The 23372-nt window shown below is 39.5% G+C and overlaps 1 protein-coding gene across 1 annotated transcript in view; it reads right to left on the bottom strand.

Annotated features, from left to right (window-relative positions):
* KCP (kielin cysteine rich BMP regulator) overlaps positions 1-23372 on the bottom strand; it is a 158048-nt gene that overhangs the window by 53887 nt on the left and 80789 nt on the right. The window contains exons 14-25 of the mRNA XM_073619328.1: positions 21310-21483; positions 20582-20675; positions 20383-20465; positions 20055-20148; positions 14876-14955; positions 9904-9989; positions 7460-7550; positions 7274-7373; positions 7004-7089; positions 2705-2798; positions 2334-2486; positions 1903-2009 (exon numbers count right to left, since the gene is read on the bottom strand). Of these exons, the coding sequence (XP_073475429.1) occupies positions 1903-2009; positions 2334-2486; positions 2705-2798; positions 7004-7089; positions 7274-7373; positions 7460-7550; positions 9904-9989; positions 14876-14955; positions 20055-20148; positions 20383-20465; positions 20582-20675; positions 21310-21483 (1242 nt within the window). The remainder of the gene's footprint in view (positions 1-1902; positions 2010-2333; positions 2487-2704; positions 2799-7003; positions 7090-7273; positions 7374-7459; positions 7551-9903; positions 9990-14875; positions 14956-20054; positions 20149-20382; positions 20466-20581; positions 20676-21309; positions 21484-23372) is intronic.

Here is a 23372-nt window from a genome sequence, read left to right as displayed (position 1 = left end):
ATAAGTTACCAAGTGAGTTTAATTAGCATCCTAATCAGCCACAGAACCTGTGTAATTCATATGTGTTTAGTTTTAAAGGGATGAGTTGGCAACCCTAATGTACAGTATGTGTGCGGGGAAGATTCATTCTTTGATCTGAAATAAAAACATGACAACAGTTCTAACTTTTGCCTGCTATATCCCATAAAATATAAATACACAAAAGAACATGTCATATATAGATGTGCCAGTTAAAATAAAGGGGGAGAATTACTAAAACTGGTGCACACAGAATCAGGTGCAGCTGTGCTTAATAACCAATCAGCTTCCAGGTTTTATTGTCAAAGCTTAACCACTTCAGCCCGGAAGGATTTGCCCCGTTCCTGACCAGGCCATTTTTTGCGATACGGCACTGCGTCGCTTTAACTGACAATTGCGTGGTCATGCAACGTTGTACCCAAACAAAATGTATGTCCTTTTTTTTCCCAACAAATAGAGCTTTCTTTTGGTGGTATTTGATCACCTCTGCGTTTTTTCATTTTTTGCGTTATAAAAAAAAAAAAAAAAGAGCGACAATTTTGCAAAAAACACAATATTTTGTAGTTTAAATAATAATAAATATCCCAATAAGAAAAACAAAAAAACAAAAAAAACACACGTTTTTTTCTCAGTTTAGGCCGATATGTATTCTTCTAAATATTTTTGGTAAAAAAAATCACAATAAACGTATATTGATTGGTTTGCGCAATAGTTATAACATCTACAAAATAGGCGATAGATTTATGTCATTTTTATTTTTTATTGTTTACTAGTAATGGCGGTGATCCGCAATTTTTATCAGGACTGTGACATTGCGGTGGACAGACCGGACACTTTTGACACTATTTTGGGACCACTGACATTTATACAGCGGTCAGAGCTAAAAATTGCCATTGATTACTGTATAAATGACACTGGCAGGGAAGGGGTTAACACCAGGGGACAATCAAGGGGTTAACTGTGTTCCCTGGGTGTGTTCTAACCATAGGGGGGATGGGACTGACTAGAGGAGGAGACCGATCGGTGTTCCTACTTAGTAGGAACACACAATTGGTCTCCTCTACCCTGAGAGAACCGGGATTTGTGTGTTTACACACACAGATGCCGGTTCTCGCTCTGTCACGAGCGATTGCGGGTGCCCGGCGGTCATCGCGCCTGCCGGGCACGAGCATTGGCCCTAGGGACACGCGGCGGCGCGTGTGCCTGCTGTGACGTCTTAAAGGAGCGACGTATAGTTACGGCGATTTGCCCAGCTGAGCCAACCTGCCGAAGTATAACTGCAGCAGCTGGTCGGCTAGTGGTTAATTGAACAAGCTGAATTTAGAAGCTGATTACTATGCACAGCTGTACCAGATCCTGTTTGCACCAGTTTTAGTAAATCAAGTATCACTTTAACCTATCAATAGATGTCTTGATTAAAAGTATATATTTGAATGAATGTAGAAGAGAAAATGGACAAATCATATATTTTTTTTTTTTGGTGTTTATCTAACGTTAATGTGAAAAATTATTTTAGTGCATGATATGTAAATGTTTGGATAGTAGAATGACATGTGGACATGCAGACATTGTCTCAGAGCCGCATCTTCAGCACACTGGACATGTGGGAGGAAATATTTTGTTTAATGTTTGAGAAACTATAAACCACTGAAAGACAGTTTTAGAATCATGTGATTTTGCAATTTTTTTTTATAATTTAGTTTTCAGATAAAGCAGATCCATTTTAACTATTGCACCTAAATATTCAAATTATAACAGACAGATATTCTGGATGCTAAGAAATATAAATACTATTAGAGTAATCACATTACACATCTAACTAAAGTTAATTCTGCTAATTTATTACAAGAGTGAAGTAGCTGTAATGTTGACGCACGTTCTCACCTGGCAGCGGCAGCTCTGGCAGGGATTGTCAGGGTCAGTAAAGTCCTGACCATTGCCATATATACGCTGGTTGTAGGTACAGGTGTCACATACTGGGCAGCACTCACCTAAGATGTTAGCAAGCACATTTATTACTACACAATGCATTTTGCCTATTTAAACATAAGTATTATGTTAAATGTAACTGAGACCTTTGATATGATGCAGCATGTACAGTTATTCTTAAAGGTCTATGTTACTTTAGTGGTTCTACGATAAACAAACCATGCACAAAACCTGCCAATCCTATATGGTACTAGGTGGGCTACAGTTTCAGAACCCTAAGGGTTAATCGGTATAAAATTGATAGCTTCTTACACTTTATACATACAGGTTCATGCAAAGATGTACAATGCAAAATGCACAGACTACGGCGTCAGTGTTCTTCTTACCTTCATTGTGGGTAGGATGAAGACAAGACAGAGGGGGGCACTGACTGACTCCACATACTGTATCACCATTCAGACAAGCACAGGTGCTACATGGATCTCCTTCCGGCCCCCACTCTACCCCCTCCAAGAATTCTACACCATCCTGCACACATACTAAAAAGAGATACTGAAATTAGAATAGGTATAATAGAAGAGAAGTGAAACAGATGCAAGGAAGAAGACTTCTAGGTCAGTCCCACAGTAAAAACAAGAAGAATAGGGAGACGTTGATTCAACACTGATGAAGCCTGCACAAAATGCCATAACAGACATTACTAAGAGTAATTACAGAGTCTTGGGAAGAATCTGAGCCCCTCTCCCATATGTCTCACCTTTACAGACGGGACAACATTTATTGGGTTCTCTCACTGGGTTTGGGCAGGACAGAGGTGGGCAGCTTTCCTCGACACAGCGGACATTGCCTTTCTACAACACAAAGGATTATTTCAGTTATGTAAACTGTCTCAATAAAATCCCAACAATGTATATAAACATAGAAAAGTGACGGCGGAAAAAGTCTGGGTAGTCCATCGAGTCTGCCTGGTTTTTTTTGTTTGTTTGTTTTGTTTTTTATTTGTTAACTTTTTTGTCTGAATATAAATCTATGTTTGTTCCAAACAGGTTTGAAGCCATTTACTGTTGAATGTCTCACTACCTCTGCTGGAAGTTTATTCCAAGCATTAACTACCCTTTCAGTAAAATAATACTTTCTAAGATCAGTTTTAAACTTTCCTCCAATTAGTTTGAGGTCATGTCCCTGTGTTCTTGATTTTGGTTTCATATTGAAAAAACTGCCCCCCTGAACCTTATTCACCCCCTTGATGTATTTAAAGGTTTCAAGCACGTCTCCCCTTTCCCTTTTTTCCTCCAGACTGTATATAATAAGTTCCTGAAGTCGCTCTCAAAATGTTTTACCCCTCAGACCTTTCAACATTTTTGCTACCTGTCTCTGGACTCATTCTATCCTATCAATATCTTTCTGTAAATCAGGTCTCCAGAACCTGAACAAGTATTCTAAATGAGGTCTCACTAAAGATCTATATAGGGGTATCAGAACCTCCTTCCTCCTGCTGGTGATTCCTCTAGTGATGAATCCTAGAATTCTATTCACTTTTCCCACTGCCTGATCACACTGATTGCTCACTTTGCAATCGTCTGAAATAAATACCCCAAGTCTCTTTTCTCTGTAGTGCTGACCAACACTGTACCCCCAATGTGTACTTCCTCAAAGGATAATTTTTCCCTAGGTGCATTATTTTACATTTAGAAACATTGAACTGCAGTTTCCACTGCTTTTACCAATCTTCCAGTGATGCCAAATCATGTTCCATATTACAGACACCTCCAGGGATATCACCCCGATTACACACTTTTGTATCATCAGCAAAAAGACATACCTTGCCCAACAAACCTTTAGTTATATCACTTACATAGAGATTAAATATAACAGGACCCAGTACAGAGACTTGTGGTACACCACTAGTGACTGGTCTCCGTTCCAAATGAACCCCATTTACAACCACACTCTGATATCTATCCTTTAGCCATATCCATTAAACCACCCAAGGGTTAAGTCCTAGCTTACAACTTTTGTATTGGATCATTATGTGGAATTGTATCAAATGCTGAAATCAAGATATGCTATGTCCACAGCACCACCCTGGTTAAAAAAACACTTGTAATATATTCTTGCTTTACACCAGTGTTTGTCAACTTATCAGCTAAAGGGGGCCTCTCAAATGTAGCCCCTATCATAACCAAAGAGCTGTACATAATGTTCAATATACTGTAAAGTAATGTAATGCTTGCGAGGACTGTCAGAAACTGTGGACCTAATAGAGGAAATGAGGGTTAGAAGATGTAGATATGCTACATTTTTGCCTGGGGATATGCTACAGAAGACAGTACGAAATTGGGAACACGTTACATGAGGCTAGTAGGGATCAATGCTATTTTATTAATCAATGTTCCCACTACAGACTGCTGAGATCCAAGGACCATACGTCATATTCCAAAGGGCCGCATGCAGCCCTCGGGCCACAGGTTGGGCACCAGGGCTTTACACCCTCACTGGTGCTGTATTTGTTTATGTATAGTTGCATTGAAGCCTATAGGTATATATTAGATGTATTTTATTATATAGTAAATATACAGTAAAACCATGGATTGCGAGCATAATTTGTTCCAGAAACATGCTTGTAATCCAAAGCACTCGTATATCAAAGTGAATTTCCCATAAGAAATAATGGAAACTCAAATGATTCTTTCCACAACCATTTATTCATAAGTCCTTCAGTTTATAGTCCATATAAAAAGATTATAGCAATGTGAGCAGGTTGTGTAATCATAAAATGTTCATCCACAAATTGAAGCCTCCACAAGGAGATTAGAAGCAAAATCCAGCAGGAGCTAGAGAGTATAAAAGAGAGGCACCTCTAAGTGTAGCAATATGGTTACATTTAACGAAGGTACAAAATTTAGCAACTCGCATAATCGATGATTAAAACAGGCACATCTAAGTTTGCAGGCGTCCGGGGTAAAGCTGTCCACACAGACCATCCTCACACCGCCGGCTTTCACCGCTGTCTGTCTGCAATCGTGACCAGGAAAACTACCCTGCAGTAGAGTGATCTGAAAGTGTGGCTTGAACCGCTCATGGAGCGCAACGTGGAAGGGGCGACATTGATGGCCGTGAGGAGGATGGTCTATGTGGACAGCTTTACCCCCGATGCCTGCATACATAGATTTGCCAGTTTTAATCATCAACCATGTGAGTTGTTAAATGTTGTACTTTTATTAATTATATTGCTACACTTAGAGGCGCCTCTCTTCTCTTTTATACTCAGTTGTGACGAGACGCTACTCGTATATCAAGACATTGCTTGTATATCAAGTCAATATTTATTTTAAAATGTTGCTTGTCTTGCAAACGCTCTCAAACTAAGGTACTGTCAAACCAAGGTTTTACTGTTGCATCTGTTGAATATGTATGACATGTGTATCACTATCAGATATTCCTAGCCTTTTTCCTATTTATATCTAGGACTTAGTCATCAAATGATGGGCGATTCAAAACCCTTTAATGCATAATCTCCTGGTTGAGTAAAGAAACTCAATGAACTGACCACTATCTATAAGCATAGCCTTTGGCATATTATTTAGGTGCAAAGTCCTATCAATCTATAGCTATTTTCTACCTTTTTTTTTCTTATTTAGGTCAAAATGTTAAGAAGCTAAGCCAAGGTAGATGACTTCATGATTTGTCTGATCCTGGTACCAGGAAACACAGCTTTCAGAGCTTTTCTGCACATGTGATCATCAAAGGTAAAGCACATTCTTAACTTCAAAAACAAAGCTTATGTGTTAATCTAAAAAAAGCTATGTGTATGATTTGTTACATGTTTGGCAAAAATATAAAAAATATGATACAGCACAAACATAATTTAATGAGAGAGTTGTGTATATATATATATATATATATATATATATATATATATATATATATATATATATATATATATATATATATATATTCTTTGGCTTGTTCTTCAAACTTCAGTAATACATGTCAGTAGTAAATAGAATCTTCCTGGTCCACTTATATATCAGTTGTTTAATGTTATTTGTTTGTTGTTGTTGTTTTTGGATAGAAGAAACAATAACCCCCCCCCCAAAAAAAAAAAAAAAAAAAAACACCCTTTGCTAGGATACTGCATTCAGACAGCAGGTCCCACTGCTGTCAAAAAATAATAATCTAGAAAAAAAATTCAGCATGTCCCTTAAACAAAAGTCCATGAAACAGCTGGCTTCTGTTGAGTGGAGATGGTCATACAGTGATAGGAATTCGCCCAGTCCTAACTAAACCCACCAAATTTTGATCTGTGTAGGGCCAGCTTAAAGTGAAACTAAAATTGATCCTTATCTAAAAAAAAAACATACACATCTACTACTTAATAGTCCGTAATCTATTTTTCATGAAATCATTTCTACCTGTGCTTTTCTGCCTCCTCCACGAGTTCCCGCATCTTTCAAACCTTTGTTTGAAACAAGCTATTAATGTTAGTTTTGGTCATGTGCACTGCTCTATGCACACTATACATTTCATAGTCCATAGTCGACTCCCAAAGTGAGCAAGAGAGGATGGCTACATATAGTGGGACTATGGAGAATGAACATAGCCACCCTCTAACAGGAAGTTGGATCACAGCAGCAAAAAAAGGAATGTGGAGATTTGGAGAAGGCTGGGAACAATAGAAAGTATTTTTTTTGAGTTATGAATAAATACTTGAATAGATTTTTTTCTTTTTTAAACCAGAGTTTAGTGTAACTTTAAGTATAATTCATGGTGTAATCCACAGCTGTATACTGTCATGTGTAGAGATGGATGATAAAACTACATTGGAGCTATCATTTTAGTGCATGTTCTCTTTGATAATGGTAGTGGTAAACAGAAGTCTGAACAGAAAGTCACTAGCAGATACTATGGGGTCATTTGGAAATATTATAACAAAAAAATAATAACTGAGGTGTTGTCTATACTAACCAACCAGATTTTTTATATATAAGCCCCATTATGTTACTGAATGATATGAAGGTTTTAAGCAAGATGATAAGAAGCACTGAATCCTTACCGTACAGCTACACCGAAGACATGGTCCATGTCCAGAAGGCTGGAATATCTGTCCATCGGTATATATGGTGCGTTCAAAATCACACACTGCATAAAGAAAATTATGAACAAGCTATACAGAAAACCCAAACAGTAAGAAATGTTATTCTTATTCAACCTTATTTATTCTCCATTGCAAAGCTTTCTTTGGATTTTTTTTTTTTTTTTTTGCTAACAGGTGACTTGCAAATAAAGTGATACATTTTCCTTTTATTTTCTGAAAATGTTTTACCTTCACAGCTTGGGCAGCACTGTCCTTTGCCTTTGCCTGGGTGACTACATTTTGTAGGAGGACATCGTCTATCCAAGTGATCACATGAAACTTCCCCTGCCTAGACAAGAAAAAGCAATGAACGTGTGCTTGGAACCATTCGTTTATTTAAGGACCAGACCCATACTAATGATGTTATCTACTCACTGAACATGTACAGCTGAGACAGGGGTCATGGGCAGCAGTGAACACATCACCTTCAGCATATGACTTGGAATCAAACTCGCATCCCTCACATCTAACAAGAAAAGAGGTACTGAGAAAGCTGGCACAGTTACAGACAAGAGGAATAGAGTAGAATATTCAGTTAGACAAGAGGCATATAATTTAGGTACAACTGTAGAGGTTTTAATAACATCTTGGCCTTTAAAGAACCCATAAGCATGGAGAAACCATTGCTCAATCCAACTGATTATGATTAGATCAAAAAACAGTTATAAACCTATAGAAAGCCTGAGACCTCTAAAGATTCACCTGAGACACCAGTAATAAGTAACATAAGTAACATAAGTATCATAAGTAAATAAGTAACATAAGTATACATAAGTATAATAAAGGAAGGATTCTCTGAGGCCAATCAAGTTTGTTCCTTTGAGATAAAGCCAACAGGCTGAGGGTCATCAAAGTGCATTAATATGCACATTCAGCTAATGTGAGTATGCTCCTGCTATGATCATCTCACAATCAATCAGTAAAGATATCTTCTACTATTTAATTTCTATGACCAGTTTTAATGGGGGCAAAGGCCTGGGCTAAGGGAAAATTCACATCTGTGTGGTGCCTTTTTTCTACATCAAGTTTTTTTATGTGCATTTTACATGTGTTTTTAGGTGCGCTGCCATTAAACTCTATTAGAACGCACATTTTATAAAAGTGGATCAAAGATGCAGTATGCATGGATTTAATGTGCATCAATGAAAACCTGCATTGTAATAGAGCTTAACGGTAGAGCACCTAGAAAGGTGATGAGGAAAAACCGCACCACACAAATGTGAACAAGGCCTAAAACATATATGTGGCCTCGGCTTTCGGGGGTTATACCGGGATGATGCCCGCAGCTGCAGGCATCATCCTGATACCGTTTTTTAGAGCGGGCGATCGGCTTTCCAGGGATAACAACCAATGTGGCTTAAAGCCGCTCGATTGTTATCCCAGGGGAGCGGGAGGGGACATCCCCCTCCCACCGCCTCTCGCGGCTCTGACCGGGCCTCCCGTCCCACCGGGAAACCCGATCCGGCACTTCCGGCGTCTAGCCACAGACTGGAACGAAGCTGTAAATGGCTTTGTTCCAGTCTCCTGAATGTAAACACGGAAGGGATGTCACAACGTCACTTCCGGTTTACTCGGCTGCCAATAGCGCCGGATTTAAAAAAATATACAGTATTCAGAATCGCCATTTTTGGCGATCTGAATACTTTGAAGTGCAAAGGAGGGATTGGAGGTCTTTTAGACCCCCGATCCCTCCATAAAGGGTACCTGTCACCACCTATTACTGTCACAAGGGATGTTTACATTCCTTGTGACAGCAATAAAAGTGATTTTTTTTTAAGCGCCCCTGTCCCCGCGATCTTGCGCAGCAAAGAAAACGAATACGGAAGTCGCGCCCGCATATGTAAACGGTGTTCAAATCACACATGTGAGATATCGCCATGATCGTCAGAGCGAGAGCAATGATTCTAGCACTAGACCTCCTCTGTAACTCTAACCTGGTAACCGTAAAAAAATTTTTAAAGCGTCGCGTATGGAGATTTTTAGGTACTGTAGTTTGTCACCATTCCACAAGTGCGTGCAATTATAAAGCGTGACATGTTTGGTATCTATTTACTTGGCATAAGATCATCTTTCACATTATACAAAAAAATTGGGCTAATTTTACTGTTTCGTTTTTTTAAATTCATGAAAGTGTCCCTTTTCCCTAAAAGTTGCGTTTAAAACACTGCTGCACAAATACCGTGTGGCATAAAATATTGCAACAACCGCCATTTTATTCTCTAGATTCTCTGCAAAATATATATATATATATATATATATATATATATATATATATATATATATATATAAAATGTTTGGGGGTTCTAAGTAATTTTCTAGCAAAAAATATGGATTTTAACTTGAAAACACCAAATGTCAGAAATAGGCTTAGGCATGAAAGGGTTAATCAGCACAGAAAGAGGTCAAGATATCTTTGCACATTATTAGCATGCAAGGGGAGGCTCGTGTCATAAGCTTTAAATACAGAGCTGCAAGGTACACATGTACCCCAGAATTTAATGTCTGCTTGTCGTGTAAATAAAAGAAGTGGAAATATGACCTACAGTCCTGCTATGATATGGAGCACATGACTGAAACACTTAAACAACTCAGGTTTATTCAATAAGAGGCTCCGCAAGGAGTCAACACTTACCTTCTCCGCAAGCCCTTGCAACCCCAATAAGCCACTGCAGTACCCAAAACTCCTGCCCAAACTTTAACTTTCACAAAGCAAAATATAGGTTCACTATAGGCTTGTTGGCCACAGTGGCTGAGTATTGCTGAAAAGAATACTCAATATAGTTGTGGAAAACAAAGTTATAATAAACTAGACAGCCTACCTTGCACAGCATTCTCCTGGCTTCCGCACAGGGTTTCTGCATGGTGTTGGGATACATGGTATAGGGCTACACTCGACATTTCCATTCTATTACACAAGAGATAGACAAAAATCACTTACATTTAGAAATTAAATAGATTTGTAATTAAAGTAGTAATCAGCAGTTTGAAAAAGTTCCTTCTCGATTACAGGCACACGTACAGTGTCTTAATTTACTATAATAGCTTCTGTGCACTCCAGGGGCCCTCTTAAGATCCTACGCAAACTAGTTTCTGAGTCACTTATCTTAAACAAGTACAGTGCATCTGGAAAGTATTCACAGAGCTTCATTTTTTCCACATTTTGTTATGTTACAGCCTTTTTTCATTATTTTCTTCAAAATTCTACAAACAATATCCTATAATGACAACATGAAAGAAGTTTGTTTCGAATCTTTGTGAATTTATTAAAATTAAAAAAACAAAAAAAATCCTATGTACATAAGTATTCGCAGCCTTTGCCATTATACTCAAAATTGAGCTCCGATGCATCTTCTTTCCACTGATCATCCTTGAGATGTTTCTACAACTTGATTGGAGTCCACCTGTGGTAAATTAAGTTGATTGGACATCATTTGGAAAGGCACACTCCTGTCTATATAAGGTCCTACAGTTAAAAGTGCATGTCAGAGCACAAACCAAGCCATGAAGTCCAAGGAGTTGTCTGTATACCTCCAAAAAAGGATTGTATCAAGACACAGATCTGGGGAAGGGTACAGAAAAATTTCTGCAGCATTGAGGGTACTGACATATAATCACACACATAGGTTGGACTTGATAGACTTGTCTTTTTTCAACCTCACCTACTATACTTTACTAATGAGACACAGTGGCCTCCATGATCCATAAATGGAAGAAGTTTGGAACCACCAGGACTCCCTCTAGTACGGGCCGCACGGTAAAACTGAGCAATCAGGGGAGAAGGGTCTTAGTCAGGGAGGTGACCAAGAACCCAATGGTCACTCAGACAGAGCTCCAGTGTTTCTCAGTGGAGAGAGGAGAACCTTCCAGAAGAACAACCATCTATGCAGCACTGGCCAATATGGTAGAGTGGCCAGACGGAAGCCACTCCTCTTTTAAAGCCACATAACACCCCCCTGGAGTTTGCAAAAAGGCACCTGAAAGACTCTCAGACCATCAGACCATGAGAAACAAGATTCCCTGGTCTGATGAAACAAAGATTGAACTCTTTGGCCTGAATGGTAAGCATCATGTCTGGTGAAACCAGGCACCACTCATCTCCTGGCCAATACAATCCCTACAGTGAAGCATGGTGGTGGCAGCATCATGCTGTGGGGATGTTTTTCAGTAAAAGGAACTGGAGACTAGTCAGGATCGAGGGAAAGATTAATGCAGCAATGTACAGAGACCTCCTTGATGAAAGCATGCTCCAGAGTACTCTGGACCTCAAACTGGAGCGAAGGTTCATCTTCCAAGACAATGACCTTAAGCACACAGCCAAGATAACAAAGGAGTGGCTATGGGACTCAATGTCCTTGAGTGGCCCAGCCAGAGCCCAGACTTGAACCCGATTGAACATTTCTGGAGAGATCTGAAAACGGCTGTGCACTGACGCTCTCCATCCAACCTGGTGGGGCTTGAGAGGTCCTGCAATGAAGAATACGAGAAACTGCCCAAAAATAGGTATGCCAAACTTATAGCATCATACTCAAAAAACTGAGGGTGTAACTGGTTTCAAAGGTGCTTCAAAAAAGTATTGAGCAAAGGCTGTGAATACTTATGTACATGTGATTTTTTTCATTTTTAATAAATTTGCAAAGATTTCAAACAAACTTCTTTCACATTGTCATTATGGGGTATTGTTTGCAGAATTTTGAGGAAAATAATGAATGTAATCCATTTTGGAATAAGACTGTAACATAATAAAATGTGGAAAAAGTGAAGCGTTGTAAATACTCTCCTAGATGCACTGTATGTGCCTATGCCAAGGCTCCTCTGTAAAGTGTGGTCCTAGTTCTAATATTTAAGAGACTCCAAGTTGGCACATAAATAGCAGTGAATAAATTAAGGTCATGTATGCCTGGAGGGAGCTCATTCTTCCTTAAAAGCCCAGGGGCACATTAGAACCCAAGGAAGAACACAACTGCAGCTGAAAAAGTCCAATGTGCCCCCACTCCGAATCCAATAAGCAAGCTATACAAAAATAGCAACCACCTCAATTTATAACTAGCTTTTGAAGTGGGGTGCACATGGAAGAGAATTTTCCTTTACTGCAATGGCTTAAACAAATAACTCCTGATCAGCTGTGTAATTCCTCAGATGCAAACTAAAGAATCCTCTCCCTGGCCAGACTAAAGCCTCATACATACGATCAGATTTTCCGACGGAAATTGTGTAATGGCAGGCTGTTGGCGGAAAATCCGACCATTTGTATGCTCCATCGGACAATTGTTGTCGGATTTTATGTGGACAAATGTTGGCTAGCAGGTTTTACAATTTTCCATGGACAAATGTCTGTTGTCGGATTTTCTGAGCGTGTGTGCACAAGTCCGTCGGACAAAAGTCCAAAGTACAAACACGCAGGCTCAGAAGCAAGGACGAGCCAGAAGCGGTCGGTCTTGTAAAGTAGCGTTCGTAATGGGGAATTAATATTCGTGACGTGGCAAATTATGAAATCTCGAAATGCAGCGCACATTCTCTTCTTCTTTAATGGGATAATAATGAAGCTGTTTTGCTGGTGATACTGATGGAGTTATTGCAAACACATTTTCAAAGGCTTTTTTTTTCTAGTGATATCAAGAATAATATTATGCTTTTTTTTTTTTTTAATCCCATAGTTTTTAAGGTGAAAGATACAACTATGTTGGTGTCCCTTGTCAATTTTACATGTTTTTTTTAAATGTAACTGCCTACCCCCAAACTATCATTTGAAGTAAAACACATAGCCAAGTATTATTCTACACAATTTTTTTATTGTGCATTAAAAAAAGAAAACAAATAAAATTAGACATGCTATCTGCCAATAGAACTTAACCAAAAAGTGCATTCTATGCATCCAAAAATATACCAAAACAAATCATTATTATTCAACCAAAAAATAAAATAAAAGCCTCATGCATGTGTCCTGCTTCTTAATATAGGGGGTCAACAATGCCAAGAGTTGGTGAAAGCAGAGGTCTGTCATCTGGAGATAATTCAGAAAAACATCCGGATTATTCTTCTGGAGCTCCCGCAGCAGAGGCATATGACATAATTGGTCATGATTAATAAAGCAACCATTTTTTGGTCCAAGAACTCCTGTTCCTGGACTGGACTTGGGTCAAAGTAATAACTCCAAGGCCATTAATAAATAATACACCCTCTGTTATTGAAGATTCCCCATACCCCCAAAATCAAATCGACAATTACAAGAATATTACTCTCTGCTGACAATACTTACGTATTTTATTACGTATAATTTTCCCCCTCACTATATGATCTAATATTACAATTTAAATATAATGATTTACTTTTCTTGCTCAAGAGTTCAGCGGCTGCGTCCGCAACAGCATACAGAACTGTATTTTATTTTATTTTTATTTTACTTTTACTTAATCTTGTACTATTCTCTCCCTTCTCTGTATTTGTTATTGTTACTTTTGTGTAAAAACCAATAAAAACATTTAACAAAAAAAAAAAATGCCGGGCCGGTGTGGATGGGTGTGGGTGGGCTGTTGTCTGTGGGGTTCAGTGGGCAGAAGGCTATAATGAGTCTGCCGTGACAATGCAACCAGCCGCTGGTGTGAAGCTGTGGATGCTCAGGAGCCAAGCCAGAGTCCACCGGCGCTCCCGTGTGATGTCACCGCGATACCAGGCGGAAGAGCCGGACCAGAGGGAGCTGCCAATCAAACCAGCTTGCATTCCAGGTCACGGCGGAGTCATTTTACCCTTCTGCCCACTGGACCCAGCAGATATTGGCCCACCCATGCCCATCTATATTGGCCTGGTATCGTATGTATTGCAATTTGTTTAATAAACTGTTAAACCGTTAAAAAAAAAAAAAAAAAAAATAAAATAAAATAAATAATACATTATCTCCTCCGATTCCGCAACATGTCTGATTGACGAACGGCTGTTCAGAAACGAACTGAAAAGTGCGAAATGAAAAGCGCGAATCAACACTCACCAAACTTCTACTAACACGAAATTAGCAGAAGGAGCCCAAAGGGTGGTGCTAAAGAGCTGAAAAAACCACGTAGTACGTCACTACGTTTGTATTTGTTGGCCGACAATTCCTTGCCGTTTGAATGCAAGACAAGTTCCTGGCCAACGCCCTTTGTACAAAAGTCTGAGGTTTTGTCTGCGGAAAATCCAATCGTGTGTATGAGGCTTTAGACTAAGTAACATTTAGAACTTTGCAGAACCCTGTACTACTGGAAGTATGCATGCCAGTCCATGTGCAAGTGCTGGATCTGCTCCTAGATTATAATTGCTGGCCATTCTTGCCTTGTCAAATGTGCTCAGTCATACCAGAATCAGACGACTCAAATGCTGACCAACCCTGGCCAGGACATGCATTGAGAAGTAACTGCATATGAGGTCTGTAAAGTAATTTATAATTCATTTGGGAGGGCAAGGGGGGCTTTAAGTTACAACTGCAGTTATATACCCAGAACATTGTATTAAGTAGGCCCTTACACTATGCAATGTGATAGTATAATCACCTTTAGATTTTACAAAATGATGTAATAATTATAATAATAATATGAGGACCAACCAAACAATCCATTTAATTTGTTTCAAATCAGGCAGACCCTTGCACTACTTAGTTGATGGCAAATCAAACAGAGATTGAACAGTCAGATTTTGTAGTATATGGTCAGCTTTAGGAGCAATTCGTAAAATGACCTATTAGAAAATGTTCTTACAGAAACAAATATAGCACTAGTACATGAAAAATATCTAACTTAATTAGAAATAAAGTATAAAATTCACCTCACATAAGCAACGTGTACATTGGTCAGAGCTTCTCACTGATTGTCCATTCTGATATGTGCGACCATTAAATGAACATCCTGAGAGAAGAGCAAAAACAAAGATGGCATAGCAAAGCAACATCAATAAAGAAAAATGACATGAGTGACAGGATTTCCTGTGTAAATCCTATTAAAAGATATAATATTTTCCACTCACATTACAGACCATCAACATTGCAAAATTGAGCTGATTTATGAGGACTGAAGCAATACACTGAAGCAAAAATAAAGCTGTTGCCAAGAGTTAGCAGCTAGGTTTCATTTTTCAGTCTCTGAAAATTTAAAGAAAGTCTGTGAAGCTAAAAAAAATATGTCTGTGGCCTTTTTTGAAGTTTTTGAAAATTAAAGATTAGCGCTATTGATTGTAGTTTGGTCTCATTTTTCAGTTTACAGAAATAAAAAAAAAAAAGGATTCTGATCAGTTGTTATGGGAAACAGCTCCTTTGTTGCTCAAATATTTTATAAATCATTTTTTTCCAAATGCACATTTAATGCTGCCATTGATGGGGCACCGACACCTCTCTAATGATGGTGAAAACATTATTGCTAAATATACACATTGGGGTTGATTTATTAAAGCGGAGTTCCACCCAAAAGTGAAGCGGACTTCCTGTCCCATTTCCTGGTTCCGGCTACAGACCGCCTAGGCCACTCCTTCTCTCCCCCTAGGTGGCCTCTCCCTCTCGGCAATCTTCTGGGACACGTGACAGGTCCCAGAATATTGCCTGTCCACTGGGAGCCTTGAGCATGCGCAGTGTGCGCCCGGCCGTGAAGCTGCAAGCTGTCATGGCTGGGTGCCCACAGTATCAATGGAGGCGCAGAGGAAAGGAGGGGGAGAGAAGCGGGGCTCCGTGCGGTCGCATCGCTGGACCGTGGATCAGGTAAGTGTCTGTTTATTAAAAGTCAGCAGCTAAACTTTTTGTAGCTGCTGACTTTTAATTAAAAAAAAAAGCCTGGAACTCCGCTTTAAGGGGAAATACGCAGTTCATTTTGCAAGGGAATTTTCCATTAGCTTAGTGAATGAGGCAAAGCTTTGCTGACGTCCATTATCCAACCATGTGTAAACAAACTATTGTTTTTCCATTTTCCTTGCATGTGATTGTGTTATCTTTGCAAAGTGTATTTTCACCACATTTAATAAAGTGTATCTATGATAAAAATGTAAAATCATATATTCATTTCCGTATCGTAATTGTTTCTTGTACAAATGATTTTATTGAACAGAAATATCAACATATCAGTACAGGTAAATAATGGAAGACACATTATGTGAACATATTGAACCGTATCGTAATTGTTTCAAGCCTACTTCTATTAATCTGAATGATCTTGCAATTTGTAAACTTTGTGAAAATCCCCAAACATTTACCTCCTTGAATTCTGTGACACATATTCACTATGCCCTGTCAGTACTCACTGCTGTGTCACACATTTCACAGAGCCTGCCTTCTGAACTACAGAGGTGCTGAGAGGAGGAGTTTAAAATGGTTGTAAAGGCTGAAGGTTTTTTACCTTCATGCACTCTATGCATGAAGGTAAAAAAACTTCCATGTTCTGCTTCCCCCACAGTCCCCCCTAATGCTTACCTGAGCCCCCTCTCGATCCAGCAATGTGCATGGGAGCCTCGGCTATCCCAGGTCTCTCTCTCCTCATTGGCTAAGAAACAGCAGTGGAAGCTATTGACTCCCACTGATGTCAATCACAGCCAGTGAGCCAATGAGAAGAGAGCGGGGCTTGGGAGCGAGCACGCACCAATGCTCCCAAAGCAAGCGGCTTGCTATTGGGGGCACTGGTTAAGGGGGAAAAAGCCAGGAGCGCTGGTGAGAGGATCAGGGCTGCTCTGTGCAAAACCACTGCACAAAGCAGGTACAGAGCTGTGAAAAACTATTTGCCTCCTTCCTGATTTGTTTGATTTTTTTCTTGCATATTTGTCACACTTAAATGATTTGAATCATCAAACAAATGTTAGAATTGCACAAAGATAACCTGAGTAAATACAAAATACAATTTTTAAATGATGAATTCATTTATTAAGGGAAAAAAGCTGTTCAAACCTGCCTGGCCCTATGTGAAAAAGTAATTGCCCCCTAAGCCTATTAAATGGTTGTGCCACTGGTGGCAACAACTGCAATCAAGCGTTTGCGATAACTGGTAATGAGTCTTTCACATTGCTGTGAAGTAATTTTGGCCCTCTCTTCTTTGCAGAATTGTTTTAATTCAGCCACATTGGATGTTTTTCGAGCATGTTAAAGGTCATGCCACAGCATCTCAATAAGATTTAAATCCAGATTTTGACTAGGCCACTCTCAAACCTTAATTTTTTTTTTTCTAGAGCCATTCAGGGGTGGATGTGCTGGTTTATTTTGGATCATTGTCCTGCTGCATAACCTGAGTACACTTAAACTTGAGGTCACAAACTGATGGCCGGACATCCTCCCTCAGGACTTTCTGGTAGAGCACAGAATACATAGTTCCATCAATTATGGTGAGTCGTCCAGGTCCAGAGGTTGCAAAGCAGCCCCAGACCATCACACTACCACCACCATGTTTGAATGTTGGTATGATGTTCTTTTTATGAAATGCTGTGTTTGTTTTACACCAGATGTAATGGGGCACACATATTCCAAAAAGTTCAACTTTTGTCTCATCAGTCTGCAGAATATTTGCCCAAAAGTCTTGGGGATAATCAAGATGTTTTTTGGCAGATGTGAGACATGCCTTTGTGGGGTTTCTTTGCCCTGTCTCTTTCTTATTGTTGAATCATGAACACTGACCTTAATTGAGGCAAGTGAGGCCTGCAGTTCTTTAGATGTTGTTCTGGGTTTTTTCATGACCTCCTGGATAAGTCATCATTGTGCTCTTGGAGTGATTTTGGTAGGCCAGCCACTCCTGGGAAGGTTCACCACTGTTTCAAGTTTTCTCCATTTGTGGATAATGGTTCTCACAGTGGCTCCCTGCAGTCCCAAAGCCTTACAAATGGCTTTGTAAACCTTTCAAGACTGATACATGTCAATTACTTTGCTTCTCATCTGTTCTTGAATTTCGTTACATAATGGCATGATGTTTTCCTTTTTGAGATATTTTAGCGTGCTTCACTTTGTCAGACAGCTTCTGTTTAAGTGATTTCTTGATTCAACAGGTCTGGCAATAGTCAGACCTGGGTGTGGCAAATGAAATTTAACTTAGCTTTCCAAAATAAAGGGGATTAGTCACAGTTCAATCATGATTTAGTGAGGGGGGCAATTACTCTTTCTCATAGGGCCAAGCAGGTAGAGACAGCTTTTTTTCATTAATAAATTAAATTATCATTTTAAAACTGCATTATAGTGACATAGTGACATAGTTAGTAAGGTTGAATAAAGACACCAGTCCATCCAGTTCAACCTGAGTGAGTGTGGGTGTGTGTCTACAATTGTCCCTAACCCTGTACATCCCACACTCACATCAGTCCCTACCCTCAATCCAAGGTCCCCATTCATATACTAGGGCCATTTTTGGTCAGAAGCCAATTAACCTACCAGCATGTCTTTGGAGTGTTATGTATTTAATTATGTATTTACTCAGGTTATCTTTATGTAATATTAAAATTTTTTGATGATCTGAATCATTTAAGTGTGACAAATATGCAAAAAAAAAAAAAAAATCAGAAAGAGGCAAATACTTTTTCATAGCACTGTAAGTATGACAGTACAGGAATCAATGCTTGCAGGCAGCAAGGTACCATGGGATATGTAGTTCTTAGAAATTGAAAGTAAACAGCAGAGGAGAAGCTGCAAATCATCCAGAGAATCCAGGAATTTGTGGACAGAGATGGCTGCCAGAATAAAAGCTTAAATAAAAAAAATCTCCTTTCATGTTGTGCTGCCTGAACATGAAAGGAGATTTTTTTATGTAAGCTTTTATTTTATTGGATTGTCTAAATTAAGTATTTGTTTTTATTGCTGTTACAATGCTGATGTTTTAAAATAAAAATGCATGCTATGACTATAGCACAAAGAGGAATCTTCATAAAAGACAATAGACGTAAAAAGACAATAACAATCTACAACTTATAATGAAGTTCAACACATTTTAAAACTATGAAAATACTTGCATACAAAGGTATCAGCATGTTTAGCATTACACTAACAAACAACAAAGCCTTTTTTTTTAAAATACATTTTTTTCCGATATTCTAGTAGTCATGTTACCACCCTAGGGCATATCCAGTGCAGCAGTGGCTTTGGGTGTGTATGCCCAGCCTCGTTGGCGCTCCATATAGGCTAACAAACTTTGAGCTATAACATTCCCAAGCTGCTTGAATTTCAGCAGCAGTATATCAATGTTGTGAGTCCTCTCCTGGAAATGACCCAAAGTGCCTTAAACTGGCAGAGTCACTGGGTCAAAACAAGTACAAATGTGGGGGGATATATTGAAGAAACAGTCTCACATAAAAATGTGCAGGGTAAAGCATTGTTGCATTCATTTTTATTTTAAGGTTTACATACATTTTTAAGAAAAGGAGAGACATCAGGGGATTGGGGACTTGTAACAAGCATGCAGCTTAAAAGTCATGATGAAGTCAGAATTCCTGGTATGCAGATTTTTTCAGGGCCTGTGAAAGTCCTGTAGACATAGGGGCTGATTTACTAAAGGCAAATAAACTGTGCACTTTGCAAGTGCAGTTGCACAAATTTTCCACAGAGCTTGGTGAATAAGGTGAAGCTTTGCTTTGTAAAGAATACCAGGTGCAAGGAAAATTTAAAAAAAAACAGCATTTTTGCTTGAACACGATTGGATGATGGAAATCAGCAGAGCTTCACCTCATTCACTAAGCTCTGGTCAAAATGAGTACAACTGCACTTGCAAAGTGCACAGTCTCTTTGCCTTTAGTAAAATTGAATCAGAATGACAGCCAGAGAACTAGTCTTTTTAGTATGACGGACAATAATGGCAGCTGCCATACTTCCTCAGTCAAGGTTTCTTTTAAGAGATTTTTATACAGTTTTTAATTGCGCTTTGCACATCATAATGGCTAATTATACCAAGCTATCACATTATGTTGAGTGGTCTTTGCACCCCTCAGTGACCTCATTGCCATAAATAATGTGTTGGAAGTCCCAGCGAAAAAAGACATGAGGATTTGTTTACAAACTTACCATCACATGTAGGACAGCAAGTTCCTGATCGAGGAGGTGCAGGGTTTCTACAAAGAGACGCACAATGACGCTTCCTACATTGAATTTTGCCCTCCTGTGTGCACAACAAATATAAAATTACATAGCAGGAAAAACATTTAGAACTGCTATAGGAGACAGCTGATGTGACTGCACTCCTTGGGTACAGAAGGACAGCATCAAGAAATTAATTTGGTAACTGGATTTAGTATAAAGAGAAATTCAACCACTGAACAGGGTAATAAAAATAGAATTAAAGAAGTATTTTGCAGGTCCTTGTAAAAATAGCAAATGGAAGACTATACTGTACCATACAACGGCAATTATGACATGGCTCTCCCTGGGGTCTCCACTCCTCCTCGTGTCTGTGGGTGACTGTGCCATCAATGCAGCCTTGCATTTGAAGATATTTGAGAAACGCGTCAAAAACAGTCTTATTACGCAGTACAACATATTTAAAGTTTGATTTTGAGTTTACACAAGTATAACGCACAGTAAAATCGCCTTACTTTGACACTGTTTGCAACATTCCCCCGGTATCTCTTCTTGCAGAACACAAGTTAGCTTTGGACAGGTCACTCGTACACATTTTATATTACCATTCTGTGGAAAAGAGCCTTGATTAAATATTATTACCTGGGGGTCTCATTATATTTCAGATCAGGAGACTAATATCGATTATAAAAACAGAAGGAATGCTTTTCTGCTCTGCTACAGTGCATGGTGTTTTTATTTTTTCCTTTTAGTTACAGCATTAGCAGTAAAAAAAGATAAATCACTTTCATTAAAGAACAGTAAAATATTTCAGATACTGATAATGTTAATAAACACTGTAAACAAAAAAAAATGTAGAACTTTTTCTAAGGTCCCCTGCACCCTGGGTGTTTAGCTCCGGGGCTCTTGCATTTAACTACAGGTGGAGGGCACAGGTGCACCACCCAGTCCTGCTTCCGGCAGCCAGACAAAGGCTGTACTCAAGGACGGTTGCCTGGAAAGCAAGCTCATTAGTCCCTGGGTGAATACTGCCCTAAACGGAAGTATCCCTAGGTGCACTATCCAGCCCTGACCAGCCACAACAGTTGTTAGATTTTCATACAGTTTGGCAGGCTGCTGGCAGTGGGGCTGGACAGTGTACCTGTGTCCTCTACCCGCAGCTAAATGTCAGAACCCCATTCTTCAGGACTAAATGCCCAGTGTGCATGGGGCCTAAGACACAGATGATGTATAGCTATTTTACCTGGCATATGCAGCTATCACATGGGTTCCCATTACCCTGGAAGGTGACTCCATTAGGTATTATATCACCTTCTAAGTCACAAGCTGAACAATCTGGGCAGCATGAGCCTCGTCTGACACCATGGGTACAGGTCTGCTGACAACGTACAACATCAGTACACTTCACTTCACCATCCTAAAAATTTTGAGAAAATATGAAGTGAGACAACCTTGTTTGTTTTATTAATGTAAGCAGCACCAACGTATTCTATAGTGCCTTACAGAACCCATAAAATTACCCACTTGTATGGTCTTAAAATCTACTAAAACAGTGGCACAGATGCACATGTATGGAATAGGCATAAATTAGGTTGAATTTTAATGTAAAATACATTTTGGAAGCATGGAAAGAAACCAGAGCATATGGAGGAAATTTAAAGCCAAGCTGAACTTTTCATTTAATTTAACCGGTTCAATACAGGGCATTTTCACCCCCTTCCTTCCCAGACCAATTTTTGGTTCTCAGCGCTGTCGCACTTTAAACGACAATTGCGCGGTCGTGCGACGCTGTACCCAAACAAAATTGACGTCCTTTTTTGCCAACAAATAGAGCTTTCTTTTGGTGGTATTTGATCACCTCTGCGGTTTTTATTTTTTGCGCTATAAACAAAAGAAGAACAACAATTTTGAAAAAAACACAATATTTTATACTTTTTGCTATAATAAATATCCCAATTTTTAAACAAAAAAACAAATTTTTTCCTCAGTTTAGGCCAATACGTATTCTTCTACATATGTTGTTAAAAAAAAATCGCAATAAGAGTATATTGATTGGTTTGCGCAAAAGTTATAGCGTCTACAAAATACGGGATAGATTTATGGCATTTTTAAAAATTTTTTATTTATTTAATTTTTTTTTACTATTAATGGCGGCTATCTGTGATTTTTTTCGTGACTGCGACATTATGGCGGACACATCGGACACATTTTTGGGACCATTCACATTCATACAGCGACCAATGCTATAAAATTGCATTGATTACTGTATAAATGTGACAGGCAAGGAAGGGGTTAACCACTAGGGGGACACGAGGGGTTAAATGTGTTTCCTAGGGGAGTGATTCTAACTGTAGGGGGAGGGGATTCACAAGGGGAGGAGACCGATCGGTGTTCCTCTGTACTGGGAACACAGATTGGTCTCCTCTCACCCGACAGGACGTGGATCTGTGTGTTTACACACACAGATCCACGGTCCTGCTCGGTTAACGGGCAATCGCGGGTGCCCGGCGGACATCGCGGCCGCCAGCACACGCACCGGGTCCCGAGCAACGCGGCGGCGTGCGCGCCCCCTAGACCGCCAGGGAGCCCAGGACGTCATATGACGGCCACCCAAGATCGGAGATCCCATCTGCGGCCGTCATATGACTATATGTGGGTATTGAAGTGGTTAAAGAGGTTGTAAAGTCTTTTTTTTTTTAAATAACAAACATGTTATACTTAAGTGTTCTGTGCAACCTCCTCTGGGGTCACCTGCCGGTGCTCTCGACTCCTCCTCTTCTCTGTGAGCCACTATAGGAAGCCCCTTCCTATGGGGGCGCACCTGTAGGCTTGCTCCCAAGCTGAACTATATGCATCTGTAGATACACACAGTGCAACTCACCCCTGCCCTGCTCCCCCTACTTCATCATTGGATTTAACTGACAGCAGCAGGAGCCAGTGGATCCCACTGTTCTTGGCCAAGCTTATAAGAACGGGGAGAAGGGAGAGGACAAAACTGAACAAGCTAAAGACAGAAGCTCATTGGTTGCCATCTGCTCGAGATTCTGTCTGCTCCAGTTTTGACACCGTCTTGACATACAACAAGAAGCATCTACATCTACAGTAGTAAAGATTAGTAAGCCCAATGATGTGCATACCACCTTGTGGACTTATCTCTTTTATTTACAACTGCTTTACTGAGCACCAGGAGCACAGCTATTGCTATGTTCCCAGGGCTCTGACAGTAGAGACACTGTTTTCTGCTTTTCCTCTGCTGTTTATTCACAGTAGACTTTATTTTGTGAATGGGCTCACATAATACAGAGT

This window comes from Aquarana catesbeiana, linkage group LG03 (assembly GCF_042186555.1).
Source record: "Aquarana catesbeiana isolate 2022-GZ linkage group LG03, ASM4218655v1, whole genome shotgun sequence".
Taxonomy (NCBI): Eukaryota; Metazoa; Chordata; class Amphibia; order Anura; family Ranidae; genus Aquarana; species Aquarana catesbeiana.
Note: the sequence above shows the minus strand (reverse complement) of the source record. Positions and strands in the feature narration are given on the sequence as shown.